The 14,921-nt window shown below is 39.5% G+C and overlaps 1 protein-coding gene across 1 annotated transcript in view; it reads right to left on the minus strand.

Moving 5' to 3' along the window:
- Nucleotides 1–14,921, minus strand: part of colec12 (collectin sub-family member 12) — a 32,636-nt gene that overhangs the window by 3,572 nt on the left and 14,143 nt on the right. The window contains exons 3-5 of the mRNA XM_026150540.1: nt 4,178–4,300; nt 1,624–1,710; nt 440–1,483 (exon numbers count right to left, since the gene is read on the minus strand). Coding sequence (XP_026006325.1) covers nt 440–1,483; nt 1,624–1,710; nt 4,178–4,300 — 1,254 coding nt within the window. The remainder of the gene's footprint in view (nt 1–439; nt 1,484–1,623; nt 1,711–4,177; nt 4,301–14,921) is intronic.

Genomic DNA, 14,921 nt, shown 5'->3' on the forward strand with positions numbered 1-14,921 from the left:
TATAACTGATAGAACAATGTGTAACAATTAATGTTTACATGCACTGTCACACAAAACATCACACAAATGATTTCTTGTAATCTTATATTTCTTTTCTGGTACAAATGCATACTACAAATCAGAAGAGGTACAATCCTAGTCACTGTCAGAAGTCACAAATAATTCATAAATATGATTCTTCTTAAGACCAGAAGGTTGTAGACGATGTAACTTACCCCAAGAAACTGAAAACTGTTGTACTTATTTATTTAACAAAATGGAAGTGGAAGAAATCTATCTATATATTCTTATACTTTTCTATATTAATTAAAAATGTACGAGTTCCATACCTAGAATAATTAAATATACTTGTCATAATTTTCACAAATAATTGGAAAAGGTGCTTTATTTACATATGATGATGAAAAGCTCTAAATCAGGCACGCCAGGTATTCCTCACCTTGTAGGATGGTAAAGTTGGTGATAAGCTGTGTGTGCTTGCTGTCCACTAGCTTCATCTCCTCCATCACCATGGACAAGTTGTTGACTTCTCTGTCCAACCGGGCTGTTAGTTCATCCTGCTGGGCGCGCAGCTCTCTGTTGTCTGCGTTGGCCTGTGTCACACTTCCATTCAGTCCCACTAACAGGTCAGAGTGCTGCATTACTGTCTCAGCACAGGACCTCAGGCCATTCAGCTCGGAACTGATGACACCAAGAATCTGTGCGGCAAAGCTAATGTTTCCAGTCACGCGGTTCATGTCATTCTCGTGTCTGTCTAATCGTGCTTCCATTTTGTCAAACTTAAACGAGGTGGCATTATCATGGTCTCTCTGGTGGTCCATCATCTCATGCAAGCTCTGGTCATGTCCCTCTGTGAGAGCTGAGGTATTCTGGATTTGGCTGGCTAAAGTGCTGAGCTGAGCTCCCAAGTCATTTAGAGCTTCTTCATTGTTTCTGGCCAAGGCGGAGTTGTTGGCTGCCAAAACCTGAAGGTTCTGAACTTTTTCCTTCAGCCACTCTGTGTCAGCCCGTGTTTGTCTGGCTGTTTGCTGCAGAATCTGATAGTCATTTTTCAGTTTCTGAACTTCCTGTCCTGCATTTTCAATTGTCTTCTGTAGTGTGCTGAGGAGATTGCGCTGCTGGGCCTGCGTGATGTTCAGCGCACTGACATCAACCTGAGTCTGGCTCTCTACTTTGACCTGGCTCTGTATCTCAGACTGGAGCCGTGCAGTGTCCGCCTCAAGGCTGTCAATCATTCCACTGTAAGAGGTCAAGGTCTGCTTGATGCCACGCAGTGAAGCATCATTGTTTTCCATAAAACTCTGCAGTGAGACATGTCCACTTTCCGTATCACCTCCTGTTATCCTAAGTTCATCCAGCCTGTCGCTGTTACTTGTTGCCCTGTTTGCAATGCGCTGTAGTTGATTCTGTAACGCTTCCAGATCTGACTTGAAAGTCTTCATCTCACTAGTGGCATTAACTGACATCACTCCAGCCTGATCATCTGAAAAACAGTCACACACTGTTAATAGGACATACAAATATAGTATAGTGTCAAAGCCAAAACCTACTTTCTTGTACACGTCACTGAAATCTCTGCAGCTTTCGGCATCTATGATATAATCTTGTGTTACTGGAACTTACCTAGTTTCTTTAAGTCTGTCTCCACAGCAATGATCTTGCCTCCATAATTCTGCATGCCCTCTGTCATGTTGTCCATTTTCTCAACCACTAAGAAAAAATGAAAGCGACTGTCTTAAAGTTGAAGATAGATATAGTATATTCTGCAGAAGGGCTTCTTAACAGCAGAGGGCATTGTTACACTCATACTGCTGCAATGAAAAACTGGAAAAGTTAAACGCCACTGATGGGAACATGGGATTGAATGGAATGAAAAACTTTCCTAACATTTTTCCTCACAAATTCCACTTCATCAGTGTAAATAATGTCAAACACATAATCAATACCACGCCAGCGCTTTACGACGCTGGTTCCACTTTCTCTCTCCTTACATCTGCAGGAAGAGTCTCCTCTCTTCCATGCTTTGTTTTTCTCTCAGCATGTGGGCGTCTAAATACTGAACTGGAAAACACCCTAAGCGTTCACTGTTATCATTCCAGGAGTGACAAAAACATGAAACAATAACATGCACTTGGGACAAACAAAAACAGCTTCAAAGAGCTGTTGGGTAACTGCTGAGAACTGAAGTTTGAAGGTAATCTCCTTTAAATCTGTCTTAGTTTCTCTGAAATGGTCACATGCTTTTCTTTTGGGTAAATCAGAAACACTCTATAAATTTATTCCATTGATAACAGTGAGAAAAATCTAGAATAAACTAGAAACACCTGCAAAACTCCCCACTAATCTTGAACATACCTTCTCATTCACCCCTGTTAATCTTTCCATCCTTTTCACATCCTTATATTGGAAAGGCACTGCGAGTTATATAAGGCTGCTAATTTAAGTAAGTCTTTTAGTAAGTCTGGCTGTCTATTGGGACATGTTATGAGCAAAAGCTAGGCAGTTACCCAAACTGAGATTAACACTGATGAAAGCTGCTGGAGCAAACATTTAAATAAACAATTCTTTAACAGGAATTAAAGCATTAACTTGAAAAATAGCAGCATATCTATAACAAAGTGCATAGAAAAAAAATCATAGAATGCAGAGCTCAGATTGGTTTCTTGCACACTCAAAGTATTTTGGACACTCGCAGCAATTTGTGAGTTAGTCTGTAGTTCACGAGATAACAAATTGCAACCAAGCCATAAAATCTGCTTTGGGCTGTTAAGCCTGGGTAGTCGCTGCACAGTCATCTGGTAGACATTAGAGCCAAGACATCAAACTCACTTGGGCTTGACGCTAACACAGATGCAAAGCTGGAAGCCTAAAACAAACCTGACAGCACCTAATTCTGATTTAAATCTAAACTTGTGCAGTAGTTTGGATTAAGTCTTTCCCCATTAGGCAAATATGCCATCCGTTGCCTGTGGAGCAGGTAGGACTGTAGCAGTGTTTCACTCGAGGATACTTTCGGCATATTTTTCTGTGACTGCTCTGGACCACAAATGTGTAAGGCACAGAAAGCATTCCCCGATGATAACGCCTGAAATATGTGGAATTCCTGTCTGTTTCTATTTAATATTATTTCCATTGTTCAAACAGGGAGTAACAGCAGCATGCGTGTAGTAAGGACAGCGCCACACAATCTGTTTCCCATTTAGAGCTGTGGCTAAAGATGTCAAATATGGTGGACAGTAAACAACGGTTTCTGTCAACAGAGTGGTTAATCTTAGGCCAAAGCCTCTGGCTTGACTGTTAGTGATACAACCATTTAATTTTTTATCAAACATCAAAGAAAAAGACGAAGGCAGAGAGAAGCTGTGGGACCATGGGAGTCAGAAGGCAGGGCAGGAGTAAACAAAGGGAAAAAAAACTATAATTGTGCCAAAGTCAGACATCTTAATTCTCTGTCTGTCCAAAGTCTTTCCTGAAGTTGGCCTTATCATCCTTTCTGGACTTTCTAGCAAGATTTTGTGTACTGTATTTTCTGTTTGTTATCGTTCAATCTATTAGACAAAAAAAGGAAAAAAATCAACCAAGTTTGTGTGAAGAGAAAGAACTTCATAATAAAATTATACAGAATTTCATTCATACTGATCCCCTCTCACTTTCTGTGAATCACGTCATACTAAACCAGCAAACACACCTACAGGAGTACAATACAGGATTATACATCCAAGGGCAACAGGGCCAGTTGCTATGCCTTTTGACAGTCCAGGGGCTTGTACAAGTAATATCACCACAGCACAGAGGACAGGAACTTAATTCACATGTAAATATAAGGAAATGGCAAGAATATGTTTTTTACATTTACATAATTGGGTGATCTAATATGCCAGTCCGTGGAGGGGTAGTGAAGTAGTGAAGAATTAAATAAGTGTTCCATCATCTGTAGTTAAAGGAAAGTCTATGTATTTGGCTTAGAGCATCAATATTTCTTGGCTTGTAAGAAAGGGTCTAACTGAGCCACTGTGGAAAAACTGAGGTCACCATCTGCCATTCCACTTCAACCCGTTATGCACACATTGTGGGTTCAGTGTTGTCAGGTAAGTTGTTGTGGATGTCAGAAGCTGCAATCCAGCTGAAAACTAGAGTATTTGTTTAAGCAGGCATTTTAACTTCAGTTACGGCTTACCTTTGTATCCGAGGACAGCCACCGCTATAGCGAGCAGGGCACAGAGCACATAGAGGAGTGCGATGGCTGCCCTTAATGCCCAGTCATTTTTGCACTTGGTGCACTCTGTACCCTCCTGAATTCCTGTAACACACAACAGGGTCTGTGTCACAAACCAGTGAACAGTGTACAGCACTGTCTATTTATAGTTTATATATTTTATTCCGGGACAGTTGGCATGGGACACCCATAATGTCGTTGTACATTTACAATAATAATAAAGTGCTATTCTATTCTATTCTATTCTATTCTAGGTTGGCTGCAAGCAAGAAGAATAAAATTGCAGTAGTAACCCATACACGCTCCAGCTGAAGAAGGAAGTTCATAAACACATCCCAAATGTTTTCATATAAAAAGTGAAACCACATGGATTCTTTCTTTTTTACGTCATCACTAAGTTTAGACCTGCGTGTCTGTGGTGGCACACGCTGTGCTTTTCTCAAGTTGAGTATCAATTGAAAACATTTGGCCCCATTAACTGGCAAGAAAACTCACTATGAAACTTTGAAAACACTGCACATGTGTTATCCATATGACTGAGGAACCAATACAAAACACTACTATTCCCCTTCTGTGTCATTGGCAACTAACCTAGAACACTGGGACAGTGAGATTTTTGGTCATTCGTGTCGCAGACGTTTACTTCTGCTTCCTAAAAATCCCCAACACTAAGTGATTTAATGCTAAACATTGTAGGCAGGTTGGTTGCTTGACTTTACTCGAATTGACAAAGTAGCATTTAGTAAGCAGAGATACAAGACAGCTGCCGTGAATTCACAACAGGCCAAAAAGCTCTTAATGGAAGAGGTCAGGTTATCAGGTTATCAGGTTATTTAGGAAAGGAGAATTTATGGAAAATTGTCACACATTCCCGATTTGGATGTTTGCAAACAAAATGTGAAAATCGTGCAATATCACCATCTGCCGTTACAAACAAATCACAGCAGCAGTGTGGATGCAGGACTTACAGTTCAAACTTTAGTTATAACTAACATCAGGGTTTCTCTAGTATAATATCATACCATTATCATAACTCATCAATACAACTTAAGATGCAACAAACTATTATTTAAAAGATGTTGTTAAAAGGTGTCCTGTACATAAGATTCATAAAATGTCATATTGCTATAGATAATCATAAAACAAAGTGGGTCTTCCATTTACTTTCAACATTGGTTCTATTATTTATAAAAACCGTGCACTCACAACTGCTGTGATCACTGAACACAGTGACACTGCTGAAAGATAAGACTGACTGGGGAAGAAAGTGCAGCTATCATACAGACTGTAAGCAAGCTAAATGTTTGGAGAGACTGGCTACCACTTCATTTGAAGGACAAAGGAAGCAGCGGTATGGATAAAGGTCTTAGAGTTCAAACTTCAGGTAGCCAACATCAGGGTTTGTTTACAACCACTCTAATGTCCTGGCTGCTCATCTTTCTTTAGTTATCATTATCGGAACTCATTACTAAAACGCAAACTGTAATAAATTGTTTTATTTTATTTAAATCTGAAATACATTGAAATGGGTCAAAGAACCTCACAGAGCACAACAGCAGTCTTCAAGGCTGTTGACCATGAATAATAACAATAATAAGGAGAGAATTGTTTATAGAAACATGTTATACCCACCATGGTCACAGAATACAGTCAGAAAATTTAATCCAAAAGATAACTTGTACAGTTGAGTATATCTATGCTTTAAAGTCAGGGGTAGGCCGGGACCACCAAAAGGGCAGCGAGGGTTTGTCCTTTCTGCTTTGGACCCAGACATCTGTACAAACATCATGTCTGACAAACTAAAGGGGGGGGGGGGACCACCATGGAGCTAGACATGGATATGCCGGCCACTGTTGTCCTTATGTGTACCGACAGCCCCATGTGAGTGAATGTGGAGAGCTCCATCAGAGAATCCCCCACTGTCCCTGAAAACACGCTGTTTAAAGTACAGCATCACACCATGTAAACATGCAGCTGTACATCTGCAGGTTCTGGGTTGAAAGCAAGGTAAGTGTAAGGTGATGAATTTCACATACGTTTTTGCATCAATAACTTTTCTCCTGGCTGGATTTCTCCCACAGAAATAGAAAAAAAATGTGTCTGTGACTTTAAAATCTTAAACAAAGACAACAAAAGAGTGTTTTAATTGTTGTGGCAGAAAAATAATTGTGGGGGTTTTTTTTGCAGACTTTTTAGTATCTACACTTAGCATAACAAGAATTTAGCACATACTGTGTATAACCTGGGTTAAAAACCATAACAGCCATGTTCTTCCCCACAGCGACGCTTAGACTGAACTAACATGGAAATTCATTCTGGGCAGAGCAGCTGATGACTTGTTCCAGGGCTGTAACATTTTCCCACTGCTTGTCACTGCCGGGTTTTTTTTTCTAACCTCCAAGAGATTTTGCATAAACAACAATTTTGTGTGATGTGGTCCACACTAACACTTCCAAGGTAGCTAAAAGATTCTTTTACAGAGAATCAAGAAGTAAAATAAACCTACGTTGTTTCTATAACCATTCATCAGACATTTTTGATTGTTTTGACACAGTTTTGTTTTGACCTTGAAATGTGCTAAGGTGAACAAGTGAAAGGTAGTCAGAATCTCTGACATTACACTTATACTGTTTGATGTCAATCAAAGTACATTACAACAAAGTTTGATAATTTAATTTACCATATGGAGTATTTTAAGAAAAAAAAAGCTCACTCAAGTCCTCTCTTTATGTACATGCAGACAGCAAATCTACTTCTGTACCTCATTAGTCAGCACATGCATTTTGTTTTATATTCATAGGACCACTGTGACTGAAACATAAATATGATGACATATGTCATGAGTTGACTTAAAAGGGACTGTTACACCAAAGGCCTGGTGCAGAATGCCGAGAACCGTTGAGGCATGGTGAGAGCTGAGAAGCAGGAGAGCAGCCAGATTCCTCATCAGCAACCTGGACTTGAGCCAAATAATCCCCACAAGGCAAATAAATGTCATAAAATGCTACAAAGAGCAGAGGTATAGTGGAGGATACTGCAACTTACATTTTATTGATGTCAAATGAAAACCTTGTGCTTCCAGTCTGTTTTTTGTGGTTTGTCCTTTTGAATGAAGACAAAAAGAAATATATTTCTAGAAAAATGCAAGACTACTTGTGTCTTATCTGGAGAACCAGAGCTAGCAGTGTTGCTCTACAAGGATGGCACTCCTTTGTGTCTCTAGCTCAGGAAACAAGGACTAGCAGGGAACGTGCTGCAGATATTGAAAAATTCAGCATTTTAGAATTGCAGCTGCTGGTATAAACATTGCTAACATGAGTATTAAGCTCTACACTTCCCCATGGAGTATTTCTCTGCAGGATTGACTGCAGTTTTTTATATTGAATACTAAAATGAATGCTAAGCCATCAGATTATTTAGGCAGATCCTGTGGGTCCTGTAGTATGCAGGATGGCGTCTCTATGCATCGAGCTTTTTCTAGTGTATTTTGTTCCCTTTTGGAGATCTGGGATATGGAGAGTATGGAGCCTGGGTCATTGTTCCGAACTGTTGTCTCCCCTGTTGTGGGATACTGCTGCCATTTCAGAGTCCTATCGCTGTCAGCGTGGATGAGAGGCTTGGTCAAAGTAGCATCTGCATGGATGCCAGAATCCAAGGTTTCCCAGTATATCGTGTCATTGTAATGATAAGATCAGTGATGTTAAATTGACCTGTGAGTGCTTTTAAAGTTGCCGGTGATACTTAGGAGAAGTTATGCTCTGTTATGAGTCAGTTTTGGCAAATCCTTTATTGTTGCCATCAAAGTAGAAGAAAGACAGAGGATGCGGATTAGGAGACAGAGGGAAAAACAGACTGAAAGATGAAGCATTCCACTGTGGTGTCTCTAAAACAGCTGTACTTCATCTGGACTCTAAGCCAGTCAAAGAAAAAAATTCCCCAGTTCCTTATACCTGACATTAGACTTGCTTGCAAGCCCTCCCTCCCTCCTGCGTAGCAGTGGAAATTTCCATAGCAACACAAAGAAAGCCTGTGCAGGTCAGAGCCTTTTATACAGTAGCTGTGGATGGCTATCACATTAATTCTTTGATTTTGCCTTGTGTTTTGTATATAAGTGGAAAATGATGATAAGCCAAAACCCAGATTAGTCACACAGAACTTTTCTTCCCCACCTGAATGGAGTCTGACACTTTCTAATCCTGTCAATACAGCATGTTCACATTTCCTAAGGAAACGCAAATATTATTCTTTTAAATGGTAAACCCCCGTGATATCTGTCTGTCTACAGCTGTAAACTGTAGATCTATAAACCGTCATAACTTTACTTAGATATATTTGTGGATCGAGTTCAAGTTTGTGATTTCCATAATCATTCTTGGACTTGTCTTTTTACAATCTGGTTTGGAAATTCAACAAACTGAGTAGATAAACAAAAAACACGCAGTTTATCAAACAAACATGTACCACAGTGGGCCAAGGAGGATGAAGCAATCCATTTAATAACTGCCGAGTTATTTCAGCACAGCGAGAAGAGGTGGATTGAATACATCAAAGCAAACGACACTTTTATCTTGCCGGTGGAGTTTGGGTTTAAAGAACTTGATTATGTTTCTCCTGATGCCATTTTTAGGACCATGTTAAACAGTTAAACCCTGAGCAGGTTTTGCAAGTTGAACCGATGTCCTTACATCTCACTCCGGCTCCTGCAGCTAACAGTCGCCAACAGGAATGTTAAAAAGTAAGCAGCACTACGCCACAGGGGAAGCTACCACTGAGACAAATTACCTAGACATTAGGCACCTTGAACTACCGAGCTAGCTTAGCCAGCCTGCTGGGCTCTCTCTCTCTCTCTCATGTTAGAGATGGCACGTTACCACTTTTTTATGTCCGATACCGATATCATAAATTTGTATATCTGCCGATACCGATATAAATCCGATATAGCGTATTTTATAATCAATAAAATGTTTTTTTTAAATATCTTGCTACATTTTGTATAAGTTCATAATCAAGTTTAAAAAAACAAAACAAATCTAAAGCTATTCTGTTATACTTGTATGCAAAAAATACACTGCACCCAAAATATTTCATAGTTCAGCAATACTTATCAATCTAATAAACTTAAACCTACACCATCCTTCCTATTCTGGTATTTTAAAGAGTACTTCGCGGAAATATTAAGCAACCTAACTAGTAGGGTTGCCAACTCCCAGCAAAAAAAACCAAACAAAAAAACATAGGGAACCACCCTCCACCTCATAATGCTTAATTGACGTAATCAACTTTAATTTAATACACGTGTAAAAAAAAAAATGCACAGAAATCAATAATTTTTCCACAATAATTAAATAGATTCAACATCTTCAACAGAATTGCAGACTGCACACATGGTATCTTCCCAAAGGAAAAAGTACTATAGCTTACTAGGTTATAAATTATAAAGTTCCTATACTGTATACAATAATGGATTTCTATACATTTTACATCAGATGAAAACTTGTTTAAAAATCAGATATTTATTTATTAAAAGCTAGACATGAGAATAAGAAAGGAAAGTATGTCTTTGTGCCCCCCTTTCCCTGTTAATGCCCTACCTGGCCCCCTGGCAAAACTTTGCTAGACCCGCCCCTGCACAGTTACCAGCTGTCAGCTACGCAGTGGCGTGTCCAGCAGGGTGGCCCTGGGGGGGCCCCAACCAGACTGGCCACCCCGGGTGCCACCCCGAAGCTAAAACAATAAAATTAAATCAAATATCAAATGTACGATTATGTTTTCACAGTGAAGCTCAGATATTCGAATGTAAGTGAATGCAGCCTCGGCTTCTGCACTATGAGCATCACGTTAGCAAAGGAAGGAGAAAGACAGAAAACAATTTTTCGATGAAAGAAAATGAGGAGAGAATAAATGTCCCGGTAAGTAATATTAAGTTTGTTGAGTTTTGTAAACTTCTGTGGCATTAGAATACCAAGGAAAAAATAACACTTAGAGAATTATTGCAACCGTCTAATATTTCAGACAGTAGGCTACTGGGGGGAGCTAGCATAAGTCGTAGCCTATTTTAGCTAAATGTTTGCTAGCATAGCATGAGTCATAAGATATAATCCAAGTCTAACATTGCTTTATGGAGCTGCAGATTTGGTTGCAGGTTAACATAGCTGGACTGGCTATCGGGCATACCGGGCATTTGCCCAGTGGCTGATGACTTATTTATAAATTTTTTTTGTAACGGCATGAACAATGAGAGGTGGTGGAATGGCCAGATGCTGGCCGATGTGAAAAAATAACTCAGTTGTTTGGTGGTGGCTATGGCGGAGCTTCCACAGAGGCCAGCAGGTGGATGAGGGAAGGGGAGGCAGGAGGAGGAGAGACCCGAGGCGGCCGCCAGTCCGAGTGTCAGGTGAACTGAACTTCAGGTAAGAACTTATGACCTGCAGTCTATCTGGGTCAGATATAAAACAAATTTAGGTGGAGTTTATTTTCGTTGTGCTGACTTTTTACAGTCAGTTACAATAACTCGTACTGCGTACTGGCTAGCATGACGGAGTTTCTATACAGCTGAGTGGGTGCTATGATGTTACTGATAGTGAACTTTGTTTTATTCATAAGGTTAGTTAGTAGACTTGTCAACCACTCCTTAAAAAATGGAATGGTCCCTCATTCAGAGAAAATATTACACGTTTCATATTGAGCTGTAAGGAACACAGTTTATTCCAGGCTTAAGCTAAAATGGAAAAAGACACAAAGCTGGATTTATTCTGCGTCTTCACGCTGTCAGCTGCCTCTTCTTCTCTCATTCTCTCTCCTCCCTTTCCTGTTGCTACTTCAATCATGAAACTGATCGATGATCAGCTGATCGGCTTTTCCCTCTTGTTTATTTATCGTCCACTTTGCGCCAGAAAAAGGAAACCAGCGGATGTCGTGCTAAACAACAGCAGCACATTTAAGCTTGATCAGCTGTTGTTAGAATTTATTTAATATTAATTTCTATCAGCTGATGTTTGCTGGAGCCACAGCTGTAAAGCTGCTGGTCATGATGTCGGTTTGGATATGTGGTGAGAGGGAAACATGAAGATGAAACCAGGAGATGTCCTTACTGAATCATCAGAGCTGAACAGGTGATGGAGAAACAGGTTTACCTTTTAGGTGACATGAATGAGTTGAAGGGAAGTTATGAACTGTTTCTGAGAGACAAACAACACCAGGATCCTTTTCTAAGTAGCTGACAACTGGTAACTGTGCAGGGGCGGGTCTAGGAAAGTTTTGTCAGGGGGCCAGGTAGGGCATTAACAGGGAGAGGGGGGCACAAATAAATACTTTCCTTTCTTATTCTCATTTAAAATATCTAGCTTTTGTTAAATAATTATCTGAATCTTGCGAACAAAGTTTTTATCTGACGTAAAATGTATAGAAATCATACATATACCAACAAGACTGTACATCACTGTCACAACAGCATTTGTTTTCATTCAAAGGCTTCATGGCTTTAATACCTGGTGGGCCGGTCTTTAATCAAAATGCCCGGGCCGATTTTTTGTCCCAGTCCAGCCCAGCAGGTTAATACTGGCAGTGTCACCATGCCAGCTGACTGTATTTCATCATCAGCCAGTGTTCTTTATACATCAGTATTACCAAAGTTTATCATAAGGCAGCATAGAAAGTATTTACTTGCTTCCAGGTTTTATTCAAATGTTAGTCTTTTCATTTGTTTCCCCACTTTTTTCCTGTTTCAAAATCAAACACCAGTTTGTGAGAAGATTATCTTCTTTTTTAATAGGCAGATAAAGTTTTGCATTGGCTAATTTGACAATTGTATGTTAAAAATGTTCGTATTTTAATATTAAAAAATGTTTTTGCCCAAAACATATGTGCACTATATGTCAGTAAAAATACTATGCAAATATTGCTGTCCTTGAATGCTGAATAAACACTGACAAAGCACTGATTGTATCTCTTGTACTTTATCAACGCAGTACCTAAAAAGTTTGCACCGTAGTGGATAAAATCTCATTCTAATAAGAGTTAAAAGTGCATTCGGTTATTAGGTTTATAGGGTTATTGAATTATGGTTGGTAGATTTTTGTTTTTTTAACATTATCTGTGCCCCTACCTGGCCCCCCCAACAAAAACTTTCTAGACACGCCACTGCAGCTACGTAGAAAAGGATCCTGGTGTAGAAAGTAATATTAAATAAATTCTAACAACTGCTTATCAAGCTTAACCATTCTGCTGTTGTTTATCCGCTGCTTTCTTCTTTCTGGCGCAAAGTGAGTGATTTTATTTAACTTTACAGTGTCATAAATCCGCTGACAGGTTTATAACACTTTAAATTGAGCCCCAGGTTCTCTCTAGCACATCTGGGCCTTGTTACAGTGGAGCCAAATCAAAGGATGCATGCAAACATTTGATACATCATTCCTTCGTGCCAAGCAAGTAGCTAAGTTCTAAACTTTGCTTTCAGTGGACTATGTGGAGTGTTTTTATAAGAAACCTTCCCACTGGTATTCACTTCCTTTTCATGATGAGTAAGGAGTTAAGAGTGTTACAGTTAGGAGAGATCTGTATGTTGTTAAATAACATATAGAGCAGCGGTCCCCAACCCCCGGGCCTCGGACCGGTACCGGTCCGTGAGTCGTTTGGTACCGGGCCACGAGAGTTGAGGCTCAGGTGTGAAATGTATAGTTTTCAGGGTTTTTATCAGTTTTCAGCGTTATTTTGTTATCGTTTTTATCGTTTACTCGGTTTTCCTGGGTCTTTTCACGTGTGTTATGAATAAATTTTCTTTTTTTCGGTACCGGTACTAGTTTTATTTTGTTGTATTTATCCGCGACACATTAAAGGCCGGTCCGTGAAAATATTGTCAGGCATAAACCGGTCCGTGGCGCAAAAAAGGTTAGGGACCGCTGGGGTAGAGGACTGCATGTCTGAACAGGATAACATGCACATGTTTTACACACACACACACACACACACACACACACACACACACACACACACACACACACACACACACACACACACACACACACACTAGTTAAAGCTGAAAAAACTGTATATTGTACTCATAAGGCTTTGGCCAAAGACAATAATACAAACACTCCACTGGGATATACAATGTGGACGGGTGACTCAAACACATCCTCTCTTCAGAATGCCATCAACCTTTGTCTTACACAACAGAGGCCTCCTCATTCTAGTTTCAATTTTAGCTAGTGAGATTTAATGGTGAAAATATAACAAATCCAAGTATTACTTACAGATGTTTAATATCATGTTTTCATATCTTGAACGTGTAATCGGGGGTATTTCATTTGACAAAAAAGAATAAACAAAACATTAATGACCATCAATCCATCAATTACTATTATGACTAATTTTTCAGACTCTCTTGCTTGCTTGACTTATGCAACAACAACAAAAGAACAACACAATTTCATGCAAAATTATCTCCTTAATGAGTCTTTCCTAATGCCACCAGCTGCTTTATAAAAACAAACATTAATTTCTGCCTGCAACATTTGTTTACCTAAAAGCCCTTTGAGTACTTAGTTCCAGTAAGATTTCATAACAACACAGAGCGAGTAAAACAAAAAATTGGAGCTACTGAAGGAATTGTGCAAACTGTGAAAAGGAATAGAACTGAGCTTGTTTTTTAGGGGAAACTTTATGATGCATTTCTCATTTTGAGCACTCCTCTGTGTTTTTATTTCCAACTGGTAGAGGGGAAAAAAGAAAAAAAAAAAAAAAACGGTTAGCTGGCCTATCAAAGACAATCGCAGATCCAAGATGGAGTTGATTAACCCCCAGTTTTGTCATTCCATCTGTGCTTGGTTAAAGAAAGACAGACTATGACAAATGGGTCATATATTGTAATCCTAAGACATACATTTAAGTGTGCATGTGTGCCTCGTAAACAAAGCTGGGCCACTGTATTGTTCATACTTTGTGTGGCTGTGACCAAAAAGCCTTTCTGTTCTAGTCAGCAGTTTCCATTTAAATCCAGGCCAATAGTGTATGATGGGATGAGGAGATATGTAGGTAGAGTCACATCTGCTGCCACAATATACAGTGGAAGAAATGCCAACTGCTGGCTGTGTTATAAAATACAGGGTATGAGGTAGGTCCACTACGAGCTGGCAAGCAGAGGCAGTGCTCACAGGCAGGGCTTTTTAACATAACTGGGAGTTAATATTACCGGGGACTGCTGTAAAGTGCAACTCAAACAGCACCTGCAACCACAGGCGCATGCAAGTATGTATTTTCATACACATTAAGTGCTTATAAACGTTTGATATCCCAGTTCCCCAGAACTGGCATAAAACCATTAATTACAATGAGAAAGATTTGCTGTTTTCTTGTGCAGAGGGGCACAAGAAAACATATATTTAGTACAGCCAGATAAAGTATTATTACACAAATAAACACAGACATTTTTGAAACTACATCACGAGTAAAGCTCTAAAGAGAGACACGTTAAATTCCAGGCAGTAGTCTATTAATGTATAAAACACAAACTTTTCATCCTTTTAAGCTTCTTCTTATTTTAAAACAGATATCCATCCATCCATTTTCTTACGTTTATCCAATTCAGAGTTACAGTTGGGTTGTCATAAGGGGAAAAAAAGGCAGGGTATACCTTCACAGGGATAACATAGGGAGAAAGACAACCATTCACACTCACATTCACACCTACAGCCACATTAGTGTCACC

The sequence above is a fragment of the Astatotilapia calliptera genome, chromosome 18, assembly GCF_900246225.1.
Source record: "Astatotilapia calliptera chromosome 18, fAstCal1.2, whole genome shotgun sequence".
Lineage (NCBI taxonomy): Eukaryota > Metazoa > Chordata > Actinopteri > Cichliformes > Cichlidae > Astatotilapia > Astatotilapia calliptera.